At 53.3% G+C, this 21,341-nt stretch overlaps 1 protein-coding gene across 5 annotated transcripts; it reads right to left on the reverse strand.

Moving 5' to 3' along the window:
- Nucleotides 1-3,520: 3,520 nt before the first annotated feature.
- ZBTB49 (zinc finger and BTB domain containing 49) lies at nucleotides 3,521-20,108 on the reverse strand. 5 transcript variants are annotated; one of them, XM_023748537.1, is made up of 9 exons: nucleotides 20,027-20,108; nucleotides 16,522-16,692; nucleotides 14,062-15,182; nucleotides 10,955-11,001; nucleotides 7,045-7,118; nucleotides 5,847-6,016; nucleotides 5,600-5,761; nucleotides 4,249-4,584; nucleotides 3,521-3,968 (listed from the first exon to the last, which is right to left on the reverse strand). In XM_023748537.1, exons 2-9 carry the CDS (start codon nucleotides 16,671-16,673, stop codon nucleotides 3,964-3,966), a joined length of 2,067 nt encoding a protein of 688 aa, XP_023604305.1. In that variant the 5' UTR covers nucleotides 16,674-16,692; nucleotides 20,027-20,108; the 3' UTR covers nucleotides 3,521-3,963. The 5 variants fall into 5 exon arrangements, with proteins under 5 accessions (XP_023604305.1, XP_006107931.1, XP_023604304.1 ...); XM_006107869.3 differs by having other exon boundaries at nucleotides 3,521-4,584; nucleotides 5,847-5,929; nucleotides 14,062-15,164; XM_023748536.1 differs by having other exon boundaries at nucleotides 3,521-4,584; nucleotides 14,062-15,164.
- Between the last annotated feature and the right edge of the window lie 1,233 nt (nucleotides 20,109-21,341).

Raw genomic sequence — 21,341 nt, forward strand, 5'->3', positions numbered from 1 at the left:
GGTCCCCGAGCAGCCCTGTGGGGTGGGCGTGTGCCATCCTGTCCCACTGCCTGGCAGCACCTGTCGGTTCTCTGGACACCCCTGGCTATGTGTCTCCTCCCAGCGCCATGGAACCCCCGGGAGTGGGTGTCGGGGTCACAGGGCTGGGCCTGCCACGGCGCAGCCTCGTCTCTGCTCCCCAAAGCACGTTCTCACCTCTCCCTCTCCTCCCGCTGTGATGCCACTGGGCCCGGCAGTTCCCCTGCCACAACCCAGACCCTTCGTTACTCACACTGCAAGGTCCCCCTGCTGTGCAAGGTGGCGCAACGGGGTCCTGGGACCAGGCCAGGGTCTCGGGGCCTCGCTGGCTGACCACAGGGGCCCCTCCCAGGCAGCTGTGCAGGTGGCAGCTCTGGTGATGGGTGGGGCAGGCCCCCGGGACCCACACAGGTGCCCACGGAATGAGCGTAGGCGTGGGCTGTCTGCCGCGGCCAGGGCACCTGCGATGAGAACAGACGTCAGCTCCACCAGCTTGGAAGACAGGCCCGCCCCCCATTCAGCACCCACCCCGCTCTGTGCAGGGGCCGGGAGTAGCCGGGTGCCCCGAGGCCTGCAGGGCTGGCAGGAACGTGGGACCTTGGCCCACACCCTGCACACGGGAACCGGGCCGGGGGCCCTTCACATCAGATGTCAGATTGCAGGCTTGATCGCCGGCTGGACCTTCAACAGCCAGGAAAGGGTGCCTGCTGTGTTGTCCCCGAGGGACTGGGGAAGCCACAGGACCTGCCGGGGTCGCCGGGCCGGGTCAAAGGGCAGACGCGAGAAAGCGTGGACTTGCCCTTCTCCCTCCTGGGGGTCAGGCCACCTTGCTTTAGGGAACCTGGTACCCACCCGGCCCCGGAGGCTCATAAACGTGATAGAGAACTTACTACACAGAGGCGTCCCCCTGGGCCCCAGGACGGAGACTGCTTCCCACAGTCGGGCCTCAAGGCGAACTCTTCCCCTCGGGCCCTTCCCCCGCCTCTGCCCGCCATGCCCCTGCCCGGCTGTGCTAGTGCGTTCATTCTTGTCTCCGTGAAGGGGGCGAACAGAGCCAGGGCCATGGGTGCAACAGTGGGCGCGGGCAGCCCCCGCTCGTAGGTGTCTCGCGTCCAGCGGTGAGACAGGTCCGAAACCAGGGAGGGCGGGTCCGTGGCCGCCTGGGCACGGTGTCCCCTCATGCTTCCCTGGGACATCGCGTGGGCACTGGAGGCCGGGATGTGGTCAGCACTCGGGAGGGAAATGAATGAGCAAGGGACGCCCTTCCTTAGGCCCGTCCTCCACCGGGAAGGCGAGTGCTACCTGGTCAGCTTCCTGGGGAGCATGAGGGGCTCAGACGGTGAAGGAGCTTTGAAAATGCAGGTGCCCGGGCCCCGGCTCTGCTCCCTGTGAGGGCTGTGCCGCCATCTGGTGGCTGGACGGAAACCCCACACCAAGCAGCCAGCGCGGGGCCAGGTCTCCCGGTCAGGTCAGGTCACGGAGAAGAGGGCATGTTTGTGGAGCCCCGCTGGCCGCAATCCCGAACTGTGCAGGGCCTTCACGAACACCCTGGCTGAAGGAGCGACGGGACTGTACGCAGGGACTCAGAGTGTTGATGTTGATGTTAACACATTTTTTTTTTTAACAAGGAAAGACGTTGAGAATTTGCTACCTGAAAAGGCAAAGAAGTGCATATGGTACGGGCTGCCTGACAAATGTTTCAGTGGGGCACTGATTTGTGTCTGATTGGAGAGGCAACGCCTGGAAGGAAATACCAAGATGTAACAGTGCACCACCTCCCTGGGTGGAAGGGGGTAGGTAAATGAGGACGCACAGGACGCATCCGACAGTTTGCTGTCCCAGCCGGGCATCCACACACCTCCCAGCCCCGCAGTGGGAGATGGGAGGGAGGAGGGGCAAGTTCACAGGAGACCTCACGGCTGCGGGGCTCTGCGCAGGGCGCTGTGTCCCCCTGACCTCGGGCTCTCCGTCTGCTGCCCGGGCCTCGCCAGGCTGAGTGCAAGGGCTGGTGGGAAAACCAGGAGTTCAAAGCCGGTCCTCTCCTCTGCAGCTGTGCTGCTTTTCTACGACATCCCGCCTCCCCGTCTCATTGGTGCCTGTAATTCTGAGTGAGAGCAAGAAATGACAGGGTCGGGGTGCTTTCACTCTGGTCCTTTGAGCAGTTTTACAGGCAAGTACCTTGCTTGTGCCACAGGTAACTCTTTTCATGTGCTGATCCTGTTTTGAAATCACAGGACACGACTCATTCCCACACAGGCAGCAGGTGTGCTGGGGGTTGGGGGATGCGTTTAGGAAGTCGACTAGCGGCCGGACCTGGGCAGCAGGGCCGTGGGCGAGGGGTCATGGGACGCTTGGAGGAACGGAGCTGCTCATCTCAGACTAGAAAAGAAAACCAGAGAAGGCTGAGGCTCAGAGCCCGCCATGGCCTGACAGCGTGGGGCAGCCAGGACGCGGCTCAGTTCTGATGGTGTCTGAAGCCCACTGTCCCAGGACGGCCGAGCCAAACTGGGACCTGTCCTTGAAGGGGGAGCCCTTCATTTGGTTACTACTATGGTCTTTAGATTAATAAAAATGCTGGAGGAAACACATTATATAGCAAGGCAAGTTTCATTTATTCAAATTATAGTATGAGTTTCATCCTATATAATAAAGAGCGAATATGCAAATGGTTGTCACACCCTCATGCCCTCACACCGTCATGGTTTAGACACTCAACACTGGGGAGAGAGGAATGGGGGCCAGCCAGCCACAAATGAGCTCTTGAGAGAGGAATGGGGACTAGCCAGGCTGCGGCCCGGGAGAGGGACAAGCCGCCCGCCCTGCGGTCCTGGGGTGCCAGCAGCTGCGCCTACGCCTGCAGCTTGGCCTAGGAAAGGGACAAGCTGCACGCCCCACCGTCCCGGGCACCAGCGGCTGGGGGCTGCAGCCCAGGAGAGGACAAGTCACCCGTGCCACGGTCCTGGGTACCTGCGGCTGCCGCCTAGGCGAAGCCGCCTGGCCCATGGTCCCCTGCGGCTGTGGCCGGCCCGGACACCTACAGCCAGCCGGTCCTGGGTGCCTGCGGCCGGCCAGAAAGAAGGAAGCCCAGGTCCCGGGTGCCTGCAACCAGCCGGAGGAGGGAATCCTGGGTCCTGGGTGTGGGGTGAGGCAGAGGTGGTTAGGAGCAATCAGGCCAGCAGGGGAGCAGTTAGGTGTGATCAGGCCAGCAGGGGAGCAGTTAGGTGTGGTCAGGCCAGCAGGGGAGCAGTTAGGGGTGATCTGGCAGGCAGGCAGAGGGGTTAAGGGCGATCAGGCAGGCAGGAAGGTGAGCAGTTAGGAGCGAGTGGTCCCGGATTGTGAGACGCAGTCGGACATCCCCTGTGGGGTCCCGGATTGGAGAGGGTGGGTGCAGGTCGGGCTGAAGGACCCCCCCCTCCCGTGCACATTTTTTGTGCACATTTTTTGTGCACCGGGCCTCTAGTATACAAATAAAATCTGTGTAAATAAAAATAGAAAATGCTATAAATATTTGTATTTTATATATGTGTGTATATATATGTTTTCCCTTTAGCATAACCACAATGTACAGTAGTTGCCCCCAAGTCCACATGCCATCATGCCAGCCAGTCAGTGGACGGCTTCTCCGGCCCTTGGCTTCTGTGACGCCAGCTCCCACTCTAGCGTCTGCTTCCACAGTGAGCCGGGGCCTGTCCTCCCAAACCCCAAGCTCAGGAGGCTTTCCGTTACCAGCCACCGTCCCACGTGTCAGGCTGGCGAGAGGGCGTCGCAGGGGACGGCTGCCTCCTGGACATCGGCCTCCTGGAAAACGCACCCGCGGCTGAGCAGCGCTGTGTTGGCATCACAGCATCGGTATCACTGGGGTCGGCGTAGCGGCATCAGCATGCGGGCATCACTGGTCCAGCTCGCCCTCGTTCTGCAGCGTCTTCATCGCCAGCCCCCACAGAGTCATGCTGGAAAAGAAGGGCCCTTCTGAGTTCCTGTACGCCGCGCCTGACACCCAGCTGCCCAGGGGGTCGCCGCAGGGATTGTCCAGAGTGGCCAGAGATGGGCGGACTATGGCCATGCTGTCCGTGGGCAGCGGCCCGTTGCTGGTGGAGGCGTCGGCGGCTGAATAAGCGAAGGCCTGAGGCTGCGTGTGCTGCCCGGGGGCCTTGGCGAGTTTGCCAGGATCCGCACTGAGCTTCTCCAGGTTGCCGACCCCACGTGGCTGAGGCGTGGACCGGAACTTACAGAAGGAGCCCGCAGAGTGGCCGTCAAATTCTGTCACGGGCTCGTCCACTGGGTGGATGGGGAGCTTCACAGACACGGGCATCAAAGTCACAGACACGTCCTGGGAGAAGGAGCCGGAGCTGGGAGCCTTGTCCAGGTCGGAGGCCTCGACGGCGTGGGCGAGCTCCCGCAGCGTGTCCTGGCCCCCATCGTCCGCGCGGCAGTGCATCCGCCGGTGCCGCCGCAGCACGGCCGAGCGGGTGAAGCACTTGTCACAGATCTCACACGTGTACGGCTTCTCCCCGGTGTGCGTGCGGAGGTGCCTGCGGAGGTCACCGGATCCCCCGAAACTTTTCCCTGCACAGAGAGAGGGGTCCTCTCAGAAGCGGGCATTGGGACATGAGTGGAGTGGAGCCTGCCACCACCCGCTCTGCCCTTCTCTCCCCTCTGCCCCCAGCAGCCCCCTCCCACCTGCCCCCTGGGTGTGGGGCCTCTCAGTGCCAGCCTCCTGGACCCTGTCTGCCTGCACAGGAGCCCCCGCTGGGCAGGCAGCTGCCACCCCTGCCGGCTGGTGGGTGCTGGAAACCCTGTCAGTTTCGTTTAAATTTCTGTGAACCTAGAGCAGCCGATCTATAATGAGAAATACTTTCCTCGCGGCATCTGTGCACTCACTTTCACTACAATTCTGCCCGTATTTCCCCGGCTTCTATGTCCTTTCCCTGCACATAGCATCAAGGTGGGGATTTGCTTCCACAGTCAGAGTTGGTGAGGGGATCAATAACCTTACAGAAGTCATAGCGTCATTACAGAGGAGTGAACACTACACACGTATGTACACGTATGTTTAACTGCTCCCTTGTCTGCATGTCGCTCTATTTGAATTCTCGGCCCTCCAGCCCTGATCAAGCAAAGGTGGGCTATCTATAAAAAACTGCCTTTCAACAAAACTAGCTGTCGATGCCCACGTGTTAAATTTTGGGATTTTTTCCTGTTGATAAAAATAAAAGGCCTTTCAAAGCAAGAGGCAACAGGCATTTAATTGAGATCAGTTAAGAATTCAGGAAGCACTGAGAGAGGCAGAAACCCGCCTCGTGTTCTGATGGGAGACAAAGGCGGGGGCGTGAATGAGAAAGGGAAGGGGGCAGTGACTGCCTAGAGGGAAGGCGCTGCTACTGCTGCAGACAAGCTAACTTAGTGATGCTAATTCTAAACCAGTTTTTAATTTTCAGCCCCGTGGTCATCAGACAGCAGTTAGAACAACTGCGTCCTTGTCTCTGCAAACAGTTCTCTGGACAGAGTGTGGCCTGAGCCCCGTCCAAAGTTACCACGCGGGACGGGACGGGACGGGCGGCCTGGTCGGGGCGTCACTCACCGCAGGCCGTGCAGCTGTAGGGCCGCTCCCCCGTGTGCCGGACGCGGTGCCTCACCAGCTTCCTCTGCATGTTGAAGGACTTCCCGCACTCGTCACAGGTGAACACTCTGTCAGCCGTGTGTGTCTTCTTGTGCTCCTTCAAGTTGCTGAAGTTGCTAAAGCCTGGAGAGACCACGACCGGTCAGCGGAGGCCCGCACGCGCCAGGCAGGCCTCCAGGAGGGAAAGGAAAGGAAAGCGCAGCCATACCTCGGCCACAGGTGTCACACAGGTGCGGCTTCTCTCCTGAGTGAATGACAATGTGGCGCTGGACGTCCCCAGAGGCTGCAAACCTGCAATGGATGTGAAACGCAGCTGAGAGCCCGTCCACCTCACGGCACTGGGCAGCGCGAGGCACGGAGGGCAGCTGCCCCGCCTTCCTGGGTGTAATGAGAGCACCGACTTCATTGGAAATGGGCATTAAAAATATCTTTACCTTTCCCCCCCTTTTCAAGGAGAGTAGAAAATAATGCAGGGTTTTGTTTGTAAGACACTTTTTCTACCTAGCGGCATCAATCTCTCTTCTTCAGAGATGGCCACCACCGGCTCAGAATAGGGAGTCATTCCCGCCCAGGTCTGGGATAGGAAATCTAGGTGCGTTCCCTCCCGCCACCCTAGAGGAATAACAAAAGGGAGGACGGGAGGCTGGGAAGGTCGGACTTCTTTGTTTCTACCACCTGCTTCCTGCACAGGTGACTCTGACTGCGCCATGGCCGTCTCTCCCTCACAGACCAGAGAATGTGCATGCTACCATCACAGCACTTACAGCAGCAGGTGGCTGACAGGTGCTGACTGAACGGATGGCTAAATGAACGGCTATAAAGCCAGGTGACTGGTACAGTCCGGGCTGATGCCTGTTGTCCAGCATGACTGTCAGAGGAGAGCATGTGGACTCTGATACCTGACCCCTGGGGGGGCGGGCAGCCAGCGTGTGGCTGTGTGCACGTGGGAGGGACCCTCTCCGCACTGCACCTCACTGCCACAGTGAGACTGCGCCAAGTGCCCGGGCTGAGCTCCGCCTGCCTTCCTGCTGCTGTTCCCACAGCCGGAGGCCGGGCTGGGCAGCCAGGCTGCAAGTCTCACATCCCGCTAGGAACTCACCTCCCAGGGCACTCATCTGCTTTCACGGCCATTTTTAGAAAGAATGGACATTTCAGTGTAAAATCATTCTGTGTCACATAAAACCCCATTTCTAAGACGTCTGTCCTGGGTGTTCCTTCTCTGAAGGACTGTCCTTGCCCTTTTGTTACTCATATGTGACATACAAGGCTAGGCAGAGGGTCTGACGGGCCTGCGCTCCTCCGTGGAGTGAGCCCCACGCGGCTCGTGTGCGAGCCCTCAGAGCTCTGCTTTCCACGGAGACCAGACCAGAGGGGCCCTAGAGGCGGAGGACAGCCCCAGCACTGACCTCTTGCCACAGACTTCGCAGATGTACGGTTTTTCACCAGAATGCCGACGCAAGTGAGTCTGCCAGTTACCGGCCTGCAAAAAAGGAGAAGCACAAGCATACCAATAATGAAAGGGTTTTTGGAAAGCAGGTCACACACATTCACATGGAAGACTAACAGGTTTACCAGGTTCCAGTCCACCTTCCAAGGAAGACTAGAAACACTCAGAAGGAGCCACGTGCAAGAGGAAGGACCGCCGGTTCTAACTGGGGGGGTCCCCACTCTGGTTTCTCCACTGTGCTCCTGGGCCAAGGGCTGCACTGGCTGCCCCATCGCGGGCCTGCCCTGGGCCGCTTCTCTCTTAAATGGGCGACACAGTGCAGGGTGCCGTGGAGGTTGCCAAGCTTGTACTTTAAACAGACCTTGATGTATTATTTCATACATTTTTAAACTTGGACCATCTATATGCAAGTAGCACTCGAGAAAAGCAGCAGCGCTTGCATGTGGCTACTCCCTGTTGTTTCTCCCTGAGAAACAAGCCTTGGTTAATAAAGGTAAGACTCCCCGAGCAGCACTCCCTCTGCAGCGGCTGCTCTGCCTGGTGGGCTGTCACGCTGTCCTGTGTGCAGAAATGAAATCAGGAGTCACTGCAGTCCTCCGTGGCAGGGACGCCAGGCTCCTGGTTTCTGACGCCAGCAGGGCTTTACCAAGAACGCCTGATTGAAAGGGAGGCCCCGGAGCAGACTGCCAGTGCTCAGCAACAGGCCGTCAATATTAAGTGGCCCGCAGTGAGGCTGAGACTGCAGATGCCTCAGACATTAAGCACTCCGGCTACTGCTTCCCACTCGGACGTGGAGGCAGAATTTCCCGCTGTGGAGGCTTCAGTTAACAGTCTCAGTCTGTCACATCCCTACTTAATATTTTATAGAGTTCTGCTAAAAACAAACACTGAAATAAGTGAGCATACCCACGGGAAACAATGCTCAGGCGTTATGCACAGAATAAGCCATGAAGGGGGCGTGAACAGTAATACCAACTAACAAATCTGGCTTTGTAAATCTGCATTTTTTTAAAAATATATATATTTTTACTAGAGGCCCGGTGCACAAAATTCAGGGCACAAGTAGGGTCCCTAGGCCTGGCGGGTGATCTGAGCCGATCGGGGCCTTCCGGCTGTCAGCCAGGGCCTCCCTTTGTTCCGCGCCACCCCCTGGTGGTCAGCACACATCCTAGCGAGTGATTGTGAACTCCCAAGGGGACAATTTGCATATTAGGCTTTTATATATATAGATTGATTTCAGAGAGGAAGGGAGAGGGAGCGATAGAAACATCAATGATGAGAGAGAAACACTGATCTGCTGCCTCCTGCATGCCCCCTACTGGGGAGTGAGCCTGCGACCCAGGCATGTGCCCTTAACAGGAATCAAACCCGGGACTCTTCAGTCCACAGGCTGACGCTCTACCCACTGAGCCAAACCAGCTAGAGCTAAATCTGCAATTTTAAAAAAATATTAAATGCAAAAGACAGTCCATGGTGACAGGTTTGAAGATGGGTCTGAAGTCCACCTGTGGGTGGAAACATACAAATGTACAGGAACAGAAACTGAGGTTGGGATTTTCTGTTATGACATGGAAGTCTGTCTGTCTGTCAGACAATGAGAAACACTGTGTTACATCCTACCTTTTAGAATATGATACATATGGTTTACACAAAATCTCGGGTTTATTTTAGGTAACCAAAGAAAAAGAACTTGGCAAGCCCTGACCAGTTTGGCTCAGAGGATGGAGCGTCGGCCTGTGGACTGAAGGGTCCCAGGTTCGATTCCGATCAAGGGCATGTACCTTGGTGGCGGGTGCATCCCCAGTGGGGAGTGTGCAGGAAGCAGCTGAATCGATGTTTCTCTCTCATAGATGTTTCTAACTCTCTACCCCCCTCCCTCTCCCTTCCTCTGTATAAAAAATTAATAAAATATATTTTAAAAAATTAAGAAAAAAGAACTTAGCAAAATATTAGGAAATACCCAGATTTTAACAGAATGACTATGAATAACAATAATAAAGTGACTGCCCAGCCAGTGTGGCTCAGTGATTGAGTGTTGACCTATGAACCAGGAGGTCACGGCTTGAATCCTGGTCAGGGCACATGACAGGGGTGTGCAGGAGGCAGCTGATCAATGATTCTCTCTCATCATTGATGTTTCTATCTCTCTCTCCCTTCCTCTCTGAAGTCAATAAAATATATTTAAAAAAAATAATAGTATAAAGCAACAAATGCTTGTAGCAATATATATCTGGTCTACGTAGGCCTTCACACACATTACCACACTACCCTTAGTAACTGGCACTGACATCTATTTTCTAGATGAAAACGAGGTCCAGCTAAGGGGGTTGCTCCAGTTCCTCGGCTGGGCCAGGAATGGATGCCGCTGGTGTGAGAACTGCCGCCTTACTGAGGGGAACCCTGAGGACAGCACATTTCTGTGGCTAAACTAGCTTGTGTGGAGCACTCAGTGTGACAAGGCCACGGTGCCCTCAGGAAGCAGCCTCCTGGAGTGAAGTAACGCACCCCTGGCTGTGTTAGACCAGTCACTTCCAAATTTCAGAAAAGCTCATCAGTCATGGAACAATTCAAACAGCACCGTCTGCTCAGCTGTTAAATGAGATCCCTCCTTCCCAGCTGTTTTGTAAACTATGTATGAAGATAGAAATTGTCTCTGAATCATTCCCAGCAATGCTGCATTGTCCATTTTTAAGTCAAGCATAGCAACTGTTTATTTTCCAAGTAAATATCATTGAATGGTCTTCCACTATTATAATAAGCATAGTGAAAAAATTTTAAAAAGGTTTCTTTAGGTATTTAATAGTGGAAATGAATAATGGAAATAATTTTTCCCCACAGAAAGGAGCACATATTAGTCTGACAAATTATATAAAAGTACATTAAATAATAGAAAAATTCAGGCAAAAATGTCCAATAATGTGTTCAGATAATTTATATCAAATTATGTGGCAAATTGGGGCCCAGATTGTTTGACCTTTGTTATGTTTTCAGTTGTAGTAAACTTTGCTATGCTCTAATTATATGCTAAGGACATAGATCACATCTTAGAAATTACCTATATATAGCCGGATCCACGAAAACTCTGGTAAGAGGTAATAATAATAGCTGTCAAGTGCTAAGATGCTACTATGAATGAAGCACTTGACTAAGTTGCAAGCAGTGTTTCATGTAATCATCACAATGTCCTTATAAAGGAGTGTTGTTCCCATTTTACAGAGCAGACTGGGGAAGGAGGACTGAGCTGCGGACAGCGTCAGGGCCCAGTATGGGGGTGGGGGAGGTGAACACTTATCTTGTTTCAGAAGGAAAAAGAGGCTGCATTCAAAATGTTCTCTACAACATTGCATCTCTGGTTCCTTTAGGCCCAGTGCCCAGATCAGCACACAGCCCATCGGACACAATAAACACTGGCTGGATGAGAGATTTAATACTTCATCTTAATAAGGATCAGCTACAAGGCAGCAAAAGCAGAGAATGAAAACTGGTCTGTTGTCCAACATCCTAACATCTACAGTCCCAACAGGAAGGAGGAGGCATCTGGCTGAATGCAGCCCAGCCTCATTTGCAGCCTCCAGATGTGAGCTCAACATGGTTTACTGCATCTCTGAGAGGACAGACTAGGACTGCACCCACCCGGGGGACGGGTGGGTTGTGAAGGGCCCTCACACTTATAAAAAATGGCATGTTTTCCCCAATGTACTAGGATTTTGCTTTCTTAAAAATTATTTTCTCCTGATGTAGACTAGTCTTTAAGTTACAGATACCTTCAGAGGCTTCTCTCGCAACTCCAATGCATGTCTTACTTATAATAAAAATCAACACTAGGTTTCAGGTTTCCAACTATTAACAATAAATAAAAGTATTCCCACCTGAGAGAAATGTTTCCCACAAATGTTACATTCAAAAGGTTTCTCACCTAAAACAAAACAAAACAACAGCTTGTAAAATCATTTGTTTTATCTGCACAACCATTTTCTGTTTAAAATGTTTAAACTATCCCGTGTCCACCACTCAAAGCAGAGACTACGTTCCTCATCATGAGTGTATGAAAACGGGAGTCCACACCTCTTCCTCGTCTCTCGTCCTTAGATAGTGGGCAGGGATGACAAACTGAAATCTGTGATTAGTTTTCTCTAAAAAATCAAACTGTGCTCTAGCTGATTTGGTTCAGTGTATAGAGCATCGCCTGCAGACTGAGGGTCCTGGGCTCGATCCCCCGTGTGGGGTGTGCCAAAGGCAGCCAATCCATGATTCTCTCTCATCACTGATGTTTCTATCTCTCTCTCTCTCCCTCTCCCTTCCTCTCTGAAATCAATAAAAATATGTTTAAAAAATCAAATTGTTCTCCAAATATAAACCTATGTTGAAGTCAAACTTAACTTGTTAGCGTTCAAACCCTGCCTTGGTTTTGGGCACTGGCTTTCCCTTCCGCTGAAAATCAACTGTGAGTTTCTTTGCTGAAGGGCCCGAACCTTCTTACAGCCCCTCAGCCCGACTCCTTTACTCTCACACCAGCTCCTAACAGAACCAGGGTCTCGTTCACACACGTGAGGTGTGGGCACGGCACAGCCACAAACCGAGACGGGCCTTCTGAAGGTGGGACGGGGAACAGCCCTGCCCCTGCATTTGGCCTTGGCTGACCATGCTCCCAGGGGAAAACAAGAGGACACCATGGGAGCCACGTCTGATTTAGAAACTAAGCAATTACGCTTTGGTATAGAATAACCTGTGGAGAAGGGAACTCCGCCACCAAGAAACCACAGCAGCCCTGAACACAGACTAGAAAATGACCATTTTAACAGTACACTTCCAGGTGCCACCTTGAACCTAGGGAACTAACAAATAGGCTGGGCAGACCAAGAACCTTCTGACCCCCCCCCGTCCCCCCCCGCCCCACAAGGGGTTTCACTCTTTAAAAATGACAATACCCCTTCCTTCTATATTGCTGGCTGCTAGCTTTCTGGGCTCCTGCCAGGATACTTTTACTTTGATTTTTTCCTGAAACTGTTTAATGGCTTCTTCAATGGCTTCTTTCTGGAGCAGGCAGAAAGCTTTTGACTGAATAATTATAATTATACTAAAGGCCCAGTGCACAAAATTCATGCATGGGTAGGGTCGTTAGGCCTGGCCGGCAACCAGGGCAGATCTGTGGGGCGACCAGCAGGGTGATCAGGAGGTCCCCCGCTGGTACCTGCCTTGGCTGGCCTGGGGCCTGCACGCTGGGGGCAGTTCCTGTGTTGAGTGCCTGCCCCCTGGTGGTCAGTGCATCATAGCAACTGGTCATTCCACTGGTTGTTCCGCTGTTCGGTGGATTTGTATAATAGGCTTTTATTATATAGGATAGGATTACTTCAGTATTTTGGGACATTTATGTCGGAAATTATGGGGATAGTAGATAATGTTAAGTTAAAGCCCCCATTATGCGATCCAAGAATTTGAAAAAAAGAGGCCACTGGTTATTAAGACTCCCAAGTGACCAGAATTGATAACCTTATTCCAGTGGTTCTCAAACGCTTTGCTCTCAGGATCCCTTAACACTCTTAACTGAGAACCTAAAGCATTTGGTTATGTGGGCTACACCCGTCAGTACAGTCCATACTAGAAATGAGGACGGAGTGATTTTTAACACATGACTAGACAGCTCACTGGCCACCCGGGTAATGACAGCCTGTAGCCGACTCCACTGCACACTTGTGGGAGAAGACAGACAAGGCAAGTAACATCCTACATGGTGACAGAAACAGTCCGGCCTCACAGACCCTGGGAGAACAACTCAGATCGTAAGTCGAGGACCACTGCTCTCTCAATAGAGTACGTCCAAGTGAGCATCCCACCGTAATGGATGACATTATTGTTCAAAAGAACAAACAATTTAACTTTTAAAGCTAAACAGATACGTTTCTCAAAAATTATACTGATCATGAGGCTCTAGGAAATTCAAGCAAATGGAAAGACCTAAATTAAGTTGTTTTTTTTCAGGGCAAAACTGAATCAGTGATACTGCCTTCATATGGAGAATACTTCTGAACTACTAGTAACAATAAAGGTAATACTTTATATATTCACATACATTACAATTTATAAAGGGCTTCCATAAATATTAAGTCTCTCTCCACAATGCAGTGAGGTGGTAAACACCTAGACACACCAGGAGTCAGTGATAGCAGAACGTCACATCGATAATTGCAATTGCACAAACGTCTTAAAAGCAGTTACTCTGGAAGCATCTGTAGCTCATCACTTCCCATGCCTGTGAGGTAACTGCCATTCACCCGCCGTGTGTACTAGAGTCATCCTGCGTAAGTACAGGAAGTAACACACACGTACTGTATAAGGAAACGTACATGTGCCGTATAACACTTTTAAAAAAGCTTTTGAAAAAGTAAACTTTTTGGAAAGGGGAGGAGGTATGAATTAAGGAAATAAAACTTTGAAAATTCAATGTTCAAAATGGAAGAACTTTCATTTGAAAATATCAAATGGTTAAAGCTGATCCTTATTAAAAAGTTTACCTCCCACCTTCTGAATCACAATTTTTAAAATCTGATATTCACATTACTTCCCTGAGAACTTTTAGAATTACTCAAACTAAATAATTACGCTTTTAAAGAATAAACTTAATCTAATTCTAAAGAGACAACTAAATATAGCTTATCTGTTTTAGAACTTGAAAATTTCAATCCATCAAAATAATTTACTATACTTCTTTAGAGATGGAAAGTTTGTCATAAAAACCTAATTAAAATAAAAATGAAGTGAGACATCTTTTAAAATTGGCTCTATGAAAGTATCTATAGATTACGCTTTAAGAGGCATCTCCAAAACTATGAATTAAAAAGTAGCTAACGCTCCTTGATTATTTTTGTGTGCAAATGTCAACGCCACAGCAAAACTTCTTACAGAGAGGAGCAGGCACCGTGTGCGTCTGCGCTCTTGCCTGTCCAGGCCCGCGGGCACTGGGTCAGTGTGCGTGTACCTGTATGGGACCGTTTGTGAAGCTCCAGGTTGCTTGGGTGTTTGAAAGGCTTCCCACACAGGTCACACGCGTACTGCCACTGGGACTGCGGCGTCTGGAACTGGTCCTCTGGAGCCTCCAGGTCTTCAGGACTCTCCGTTTTGATAATGCAGTGGAAGCTGTCGGAGCTGCCGGGTTCTTCACGTTCCTTCTCCCCAGTGTGTTGACTGCTGGCTTCCTCTGTGGTGTTGTCACTAGCAGGGCCAAGCCTCTGGGTTAGACCCTCATCTGATGTGGGTTCAGCAGTTTGCTCTGCAGACTTCTGTGACTTCAGGAAATTGAGCTTCTTCAGGTGAATGGCCTTTTTGAGCCTCATCTGTTTGGTGGGTGGCTGGCACGTGCTGTCTGACTCAGGGTCTGGGGCAGGTTCACTCAGAGGCTGGGCCAGGAAGTTGGGAGGCAGGTGCTCCGCGGACTGCAGGGCGCATTCGGAATGACTGACAGCACAAGGCTGGTTTTCCACGGCAGCCGGGCCTGTGGATGGGCTGACAGTGAAAGGCTGCTCGGTTATTCTCTCGTGACTGGGACAAGCGGCTTGCTTATAGTACTGCTTACTGTACAAGTTTCTCAGTTTGTAGTAGTAATTTGGCTGTTTGAGCGGCAGTTCTGTGCAGCTGCTGTCTAAAGTGTCAGTGCCTAGTTTCGACGCTTCGCCTGCAGGGTGATGAAGCTGAACTGACGGTGGAGCCTGAGAGTGTGACTCGTCCAAGGCCTTACCGTGCTGCACGTCCGCCGAACACGCAGGCAGTACGTGAGAAGAGTAGCTTTCACTGAGAGCACAGCTGGTGTCCGGAGCCGGAGTGCCCGGCAGGGAGAACACGCTACCACCAGGCACGCTGGGTGGCTGCTCCACAGGGGCTGATTTTAGGAACGTGTGACACAGACTCAGAACGTTCTGCACTTGCAGACACTGTGCTGTGTCCAGCATCACCTGCACATTGTCCTGGTTCAGGTCCAGGTGTGACGTGTACATGAAGTCCAGGATCTGCCCAATGCCGCTGACATTCTTAATATCCAAGTGAAAAACATCGCTCTTCTGGCCGGGAGAATTCTGGAAGAGGCTCCTGACAAAACAAAGATGCCTGTTTCAGTGTTAACAATTCATACACACTCTTAACTTTCTCTTACAAATAATATTCATACTAATATTCAAAACAGCAATACTTCTATAAATGCCAGAATTTTATAATTAAGCGGGCTTTAACCCTTTTAAAAAATCTGGCTGGCAAGTCATCCAATAAAGCAATTCAGATAAATGAGTGTGATGAATATCCAAACTTCCAAGTAGATATCCAAGGAAGATTATGCAGTATACCCATGGCTCTTTTATCAAATAATCCATATGCATTATTAATAGTATATAGAGTACAGAAAACTAAAGGACACACATTTTTCACTACTTCCTGTTTGTAGTCTGACAAATCATGTATTTTATTTTAGGCCATAAAACACATATAAAAATATTTCCATATCTAAGTGCCTTAAAAAGTCTAAAAATAAAAATAGCTATAATAAACCAACCCTCAGTATACATTCATTTTGTTTATTAAATACATTTTTATTGATTTCAGAGAGGGAGAGGGAGGTAAAAACATCAATGATGAGAAAGAATCATTGATCAGGTGCCTCTTGCATGCCCCCTACTGGGGATCGAGCCTGCGACCTGGACATGTGCCCTGACCAGGAATCGAACGGTGACCTCCTGGTTCATAGGTCGATGCTCAACCATTGAACCACACTAGCTGGGCTACACTCATTTTTTTAATCTTAATTTTTAATTGTGTAAAAATTACATAATATTAAACATTTAATTATGGTTCAAGTGGTAAATTCAATGGCATAAAGTACATTCACGATGTTGTGCCACCATCACCTTTATGCATTCATTCTTAGAACCTTTGCATCATCCCAAAGAGAAACTCTGTTCCCATTAGACACTAACTCCCACTCTTCCTGCCCGCCCCTGGCATCACCATTCTGCTTCTGTCTCTCTGAATGTGACGGCTCTAGGACCCTGATACACTCTCATTTTATACTCAGTCACTCCTCTAGCTGTCTAGCAACCCAATGGTCCATACATCAGCAGTGAGAAAAGCCCTAGGAGTGAATGCGGGAAGAAAGGGCACACTTCCATAAAGCCCACACACTATATTCTGGGCACAAATCAAATTCACCGGGGAAGGAATCTGTATGGTGTAGAATATCAAGCTAAGTTAGGTCAGTTGTCTTGCAACGTTGTTGGAGACATTTTATCAGATGCAGTCACCTGCTTCCCCAAACAGCTCAGGTTGTGGGTTTGATCCCCAGCCGGGGTGCATATGGGAGGCAACCAATTGATGTTTCTCTCTCTCTCTTCCTCTTTCTAAAGTCAGTAAGAACATACTCTCCGTACAGTGAGAACAACAGAGACTGAAATCGCACCTGAAGTACTGGCTGAAGGCTGCGAGGACATTCTTGTGCGCTTTGAAGCAGACGCCGTTCACCACCAGCATGCAGTCACAGAGCAGGCCCTGGATGCGCTGCTCGTGCAGCTGCTGGAGGAGGTGGCAGCTGTGCGTGGCCACCGGGTCCATGCTCAGGCACTCAGGAGACCTGCACAGAGGACGCAGATAAAACATGAGTCTCGATGACAAGACTGGGAACTAAACGGCACCAAGTCCACGGATTGATCTGTGGTTCACTGTCATGAGTCCCTGTCACAGCAGCTTAAAAAACAAACATGCAAACAAACAAAAAAGTCGTTTCTTAAGCATCTTAACCAGTGCTGTTCAATGGAACTACCTGTGAAGATAAAAATGTCCCTAGAACGCTTCTGCTCCTCTTACTACGGCCCTAATCTGCCGTACTTCCTCCCCTGCAAGCCCCCGAAGGCTACTGTCCCTTAACACTCAGCCCTGAGCCATCTTCACTTTCCCTTGACAACATATCTATCTCCGGCCTTCATCTGTTGTAAGCAGACAAGTCCTAAATTTGGAACTTTAACTTCAACCACCAGTTGCAGATGTCCAACTTTCTGCTAACCATCTGTAACTGTATGACCCCACAGCTAAGAATCTCAAAAACCTACCCCCATTATCTCACCCTCAGCTCAGCACCTTGTTCTGACTCCCCTGTTTCTTCATGGAAAGCTCAGTTTCTGGTATGTGGATTGGGGGTGCTGACATGATCTCCTGGTTTGAGATCAGGGTGGCATTCAGAGGACACCGGGACGAGAGGCGAGGTCATCTACAAGGAGCCACATGCAGCACTGGGAGTGGATGTTACCCAAGAGGGGACCAGGAAGGGGAGCCTCCGTCAGGCGGCGGGGCACTGTCCCTAGTGCTGAATCCTCAGAGATACAGAGCAGCCAAATGACTGAGTCATCAGTCACCCACCCCATCCCCCTGGCTGCCAGGGAAGAACAGGATTCCTGGTTTACTATTAGCATCATTTACCGACTGCTCACTACAGGCCGGGCACTGTGCTAAGCATATTACATACGTTAACTCAAATAATGCCCTAAGAACCATTATCGCCATTTTACAAGTCAGGAAGTTAAGAAATGGGAGTTTAAGTAACATGCCCGTGATCATAAAACTTATGTTCCAATGCCAGCATTTAAATGCTGGTTCCTAAACCCACAGTCAGTGCTAGTGGGCTATGCTATCGTCCCTGAGAAAAAGGATGTTAGAAAACACAGCACATAACCTGCCTCCAGACTCCAATGCTGAAATGCAGCAAATGTTCGGAAGGGACACTGGACGTTTTCTAGCTCTACAGAGGTGACAAGGGGAACAATTCTTTGGAATGACCCTCAGAGTTATGATGATCTGCAAAGTCACAAACTATTCCATAATTTACTTTGACAATAAAAATCATAATTAATCTGCCCTGGCCGGTTTGGCTCAGTGGCTACAGCGTCAGCAGGAGGCAGCCAATCAATGATTCTCTCTCATCATTGATGTTTCTATCTCTCTCTACCTCTCCCTTCCTCTCTGAAATCAATAAATATTTTTTAAAAATCATCATCAATCTAATAGTTTCATGAAGTTAATCCTATAAGACCCTTATAAAAAGCTGCTAGAAAAAGAATTGGTAATTTATATTTCTTACTAGAGGCCTGGTGCACGAAATTCATGCGGGCGGGGGGCGGGGGGAGGGTGGTCCTTCAGCCCGGCCTGCACCCTCTCCAATCTGGGACACATCGGGGGATGTCTGACTGCCTCTCGCAATCTGGGACAGCTGGCTCCTAACTGCTTGCCTGCCTGCCTGACTGATCCCCCCCTAACTGCTCCCCTATCGGCCTGATCGCCCCTAACCGCTTCTGCCTTGCCCTACACCCAGGACCCAGGATTCCCTCCTCTGGCCAGGCGCAGGCACCCAGGACCCCGGCCAGCTTCGCCTGGGCTAACTGCAGCCGCAGGCGCCCGGGACTGTGGGTGGGCGGCTTGTCCCTCTCCTGGGCCGCAGCTGCAGGCACTGGTGCCCGGGACCGTGGGGCAGGTGGCTTGTCCCTCTCCCGGGCCGCAGCTGCAGGCACTGGTGCCCGGGACCGCGGGGCAGGTGGCTTGTCCCTCTCCCGGGCCACAGGTGCAGGTACTGGTGCCCGGGACCGCGGGGCAGGCGGCCTGACCCTCTCCTGGGCTGCGGCTGCAGCTGCTGGTGCCTGGGACCGCGGGGACCATGGGGCGTGCGGCTTGTCCCTCTCCCGGGCTGGGCCACAGGCGCAGATGCAGCCGCTGGCACCCAGGACTGCGGGGTATGCGGCTTGTCCCTCTCCCAGGCTGCAGGCACAGGCACAGCCACTGGCACCCGGGACCACGGGGCGGGCGGCTTGTCCCTCTCCCGGGCTGCAGCCTGGCTGGTCCCCATTCCTCTCTCGTGAGCTCATCTGTGCCTGGCTGGTCCCCAATCCTCTCTCCCCAGTGTTGAGTGTCTGAGCCATGACAGTGTGAGGACATGAGGGAGTAACGACCATTTGCATATTAGCTCTTTATTATATGGGATGTGTCCTATGTGTAACAACTACAAGTAACAATGTATACACCTAATAAAATAACAACAAATATGTATAAAATGTTTCCTATATGCAACCAGGCACTATAATGAGCCCCTTACAAGTCACCGCATTTAATGATCAGCGTCCCGGTGAGAGAGGCTGAACTGTCTCTAGAGGGGGACAGCGAGCACCTGCAGGTGACGGGGCCGCAGGTCTTCCCTCTCCTCCTAGGGAAGCCGCCGTCTCCTCCCCGGGATCTGAGCAGCCTCGGCCCCTCACCCGCAGCAGCAGCGTGTTGGAGACAGGCCTTTACAGGGGCGATTAAGTTAAAACCCTAAACCAGTCCTCCTGACGCCCTCCGAGGAGGAGGAAATGTGGGCACAGAGCCCCCAGGGGTGCTCCTGCCCAGGACCCGGGGAGGACTGCACAGGACAGGGGGCCACAGGCTAGAGAGCAGCTCCGAAGAGACACGGCGACCCCTGGGCCTTGGCCTCTCACCCCGGAGCCTCCGGTGTTTGTGGGGGCAGCTCTAGCAGGGAACACGCCTTCCCTTCCAGACCGACACTTCGCTGCGGGCGAAACCCTCCTGCTCGCACACTCGCCCCCTCCGCTCACACCCATCACCGCACGCCGGCCGGTCTGAGGCCCGACACCGGCTCCGGGCAGGCCGAGCAGGAGGCCGGTAGGGCAGCGGGTGGGGTTTCCCGGCCGCAGGAGCCGCACGAGGGCGAAAGGCCCCGCTGCAGGGCGACACCGGGTCTGTGTCCCGGAGCCAGCGCTCGGATCGGCGCCGCCGCGGGTCCATCCCGCACGACCCGCAGCTCTCCGCCGCCCCTCGCGGAGCCCGGGATGCGGGGCGGCGGCTCCCTGCCCTGCCCGCCTCCTCTCGGGCCGCTCCACCGGGCGGCACCCGCACGCCCTCGCCTCGCGGCCCCGCGGCCACCTTACCCTCGGACGCCGCTCTCGGGCCCGCCGCCTTCTCCTCACCCGCCGCGCCGCCCCCAGAGCCGCTCGCGGGCTCCCCGGGGGTTTCAGGACCGGCCCGACAACGCCTCCTTCGGCGGCCCGGGCCCGCCCCCCGGCTGCGGGCATCGTCACTTCCGCCGGGGGTGTGGCCGCGGCGCGCATGCGCGGGGCAGCGCAGAAACGAATTCTGCGCCGGGAAGCGAGGCGGGCGGGCGGCGGCGGCGGCTGCGCTGGGCTGGCGGGCGGCCGGCGCTCGTGCTCCCCGCGGCCGGTTGAAACCGTTGGCGGACGCCGGCTGAGAGGTGAGGGGCGGCGGCGCAGGTCCGACCTGGGAAGCGGAGCGCAGAGAGTGAGGGGGCGGCGCGGCCGTGCCTGCGCTTTCCCCGTCGGGGTCCCTGTCCGCCCGGGAGGAGGCCGTCCCTTCGGACCTGGTTCGTGCCCCGGGAGGTGGAGGGAGTCCTGGGCTTAGAACGACCGGCTCCTCTCGGTTTTAAAGGCGGATCCCTCTCTGCTCTGGGCAAAGCAAGCGTTGCCCCGCTGGACTGGGCTCAGGCTGGGGGCAGGCTGCTGTCTTCCCGGGCTCGGGGAGCTCGGTCCGGAGAGGGGCGGCCTCAGGGCGGGGGGTGGGGAGCCGGGACCTCGGGCCAGAACCACAGCGTGTGGATCCAGGTTCGCCACCCACTGCACGCGTGACCCGCTGCGAGTTACTAACCTCATTGTGCCTCGGTGTCCTCGTCTGTCAGAAGGGAATAATGCGAAAGTAGCTCCGAGGACTGCTGTGCGGGGTACACGAGCGCAAACGGGGAAGCGCTGTGGCAGGCAGGGCTTGGGACCTACGGTCTCAGCAGGTGTCAGGGTGTCCTGCAGCCCATACGGCTGGGGAGACCGGTAGGGAAGGAGGTGGAGGGTGAGTATTTGCAAGGATGACTTCCCTGCAGAGAGGGGCCACGTGGGGCTCGTTCACGCAGCTCTCCCACAGCCCCCCGCCCCCTGTCCAGCATAGAGCCGGACAGGTAGGAGACCTCCACGGACAGTTCCCCCCCCAGTGAAGGGATGCTGCTTCAGGCCGTACTGGCGATGTAGTGTGTGTGTGTGGGGGGGGGGGGGGGGGGCGGGAGCTGGCTTCTCCCCGCCTCAGTTTGCTCACCTGTGGAGTGGAGATGGGTGTACCTACTACCTGTGGGTTTTTTGCAGAGAGCAAGGGAGAGGTCCTGCGTGGATGCACCCCCCATTCGGGGGTTTAGGCGGGACGGTGGACAGTACCTACTCCAGCGATTCTCAACCTGTGGGTCCCCAA

The sequence above is a fragment of the Myotis lucifugus genome, unplaced genomic scaffold (genome assembly GCF_000147115.1).
Source record: "Myotis lucifugus unplaced genomic scaffold, Myoluc2.0 scaffold_1515, whole genome shotgun sequence".
Classification (NCBI taxonomy): domain Eukaryota; kingdom Metazoa; phylum Chordata; class Mammalia; order Chiroptera; family Vespertilionidae; genus Myotis; species Myotis lucifugus.

Excerpts from the sequence above, each read along its gene's own strand:
- ZBTB49 (XM_023748535.1), bottom strand. The coding sequence starts at position 16,673 with ATGGACCCGGTGGCCACGCACAGCTGCCACCTCCTCCAGCAGCTGCAC. Across the intron at positions 6,017-7,044 it reads TGCGAAGTCTGTGGCAAGAG|GAAGGCGGGGCAGCTGCCCT; the intron begins GTCAGTGCTGGG and ends CATTACACCCAG. Across the intron at positions 5,762-5,846 it reads GTGTGACACCTGTGGCCGAG|GCTTTAGCAACTTCAGCAAC; the intron begins GTATGGCTGCGC and ends TGGTCTCTCCAG.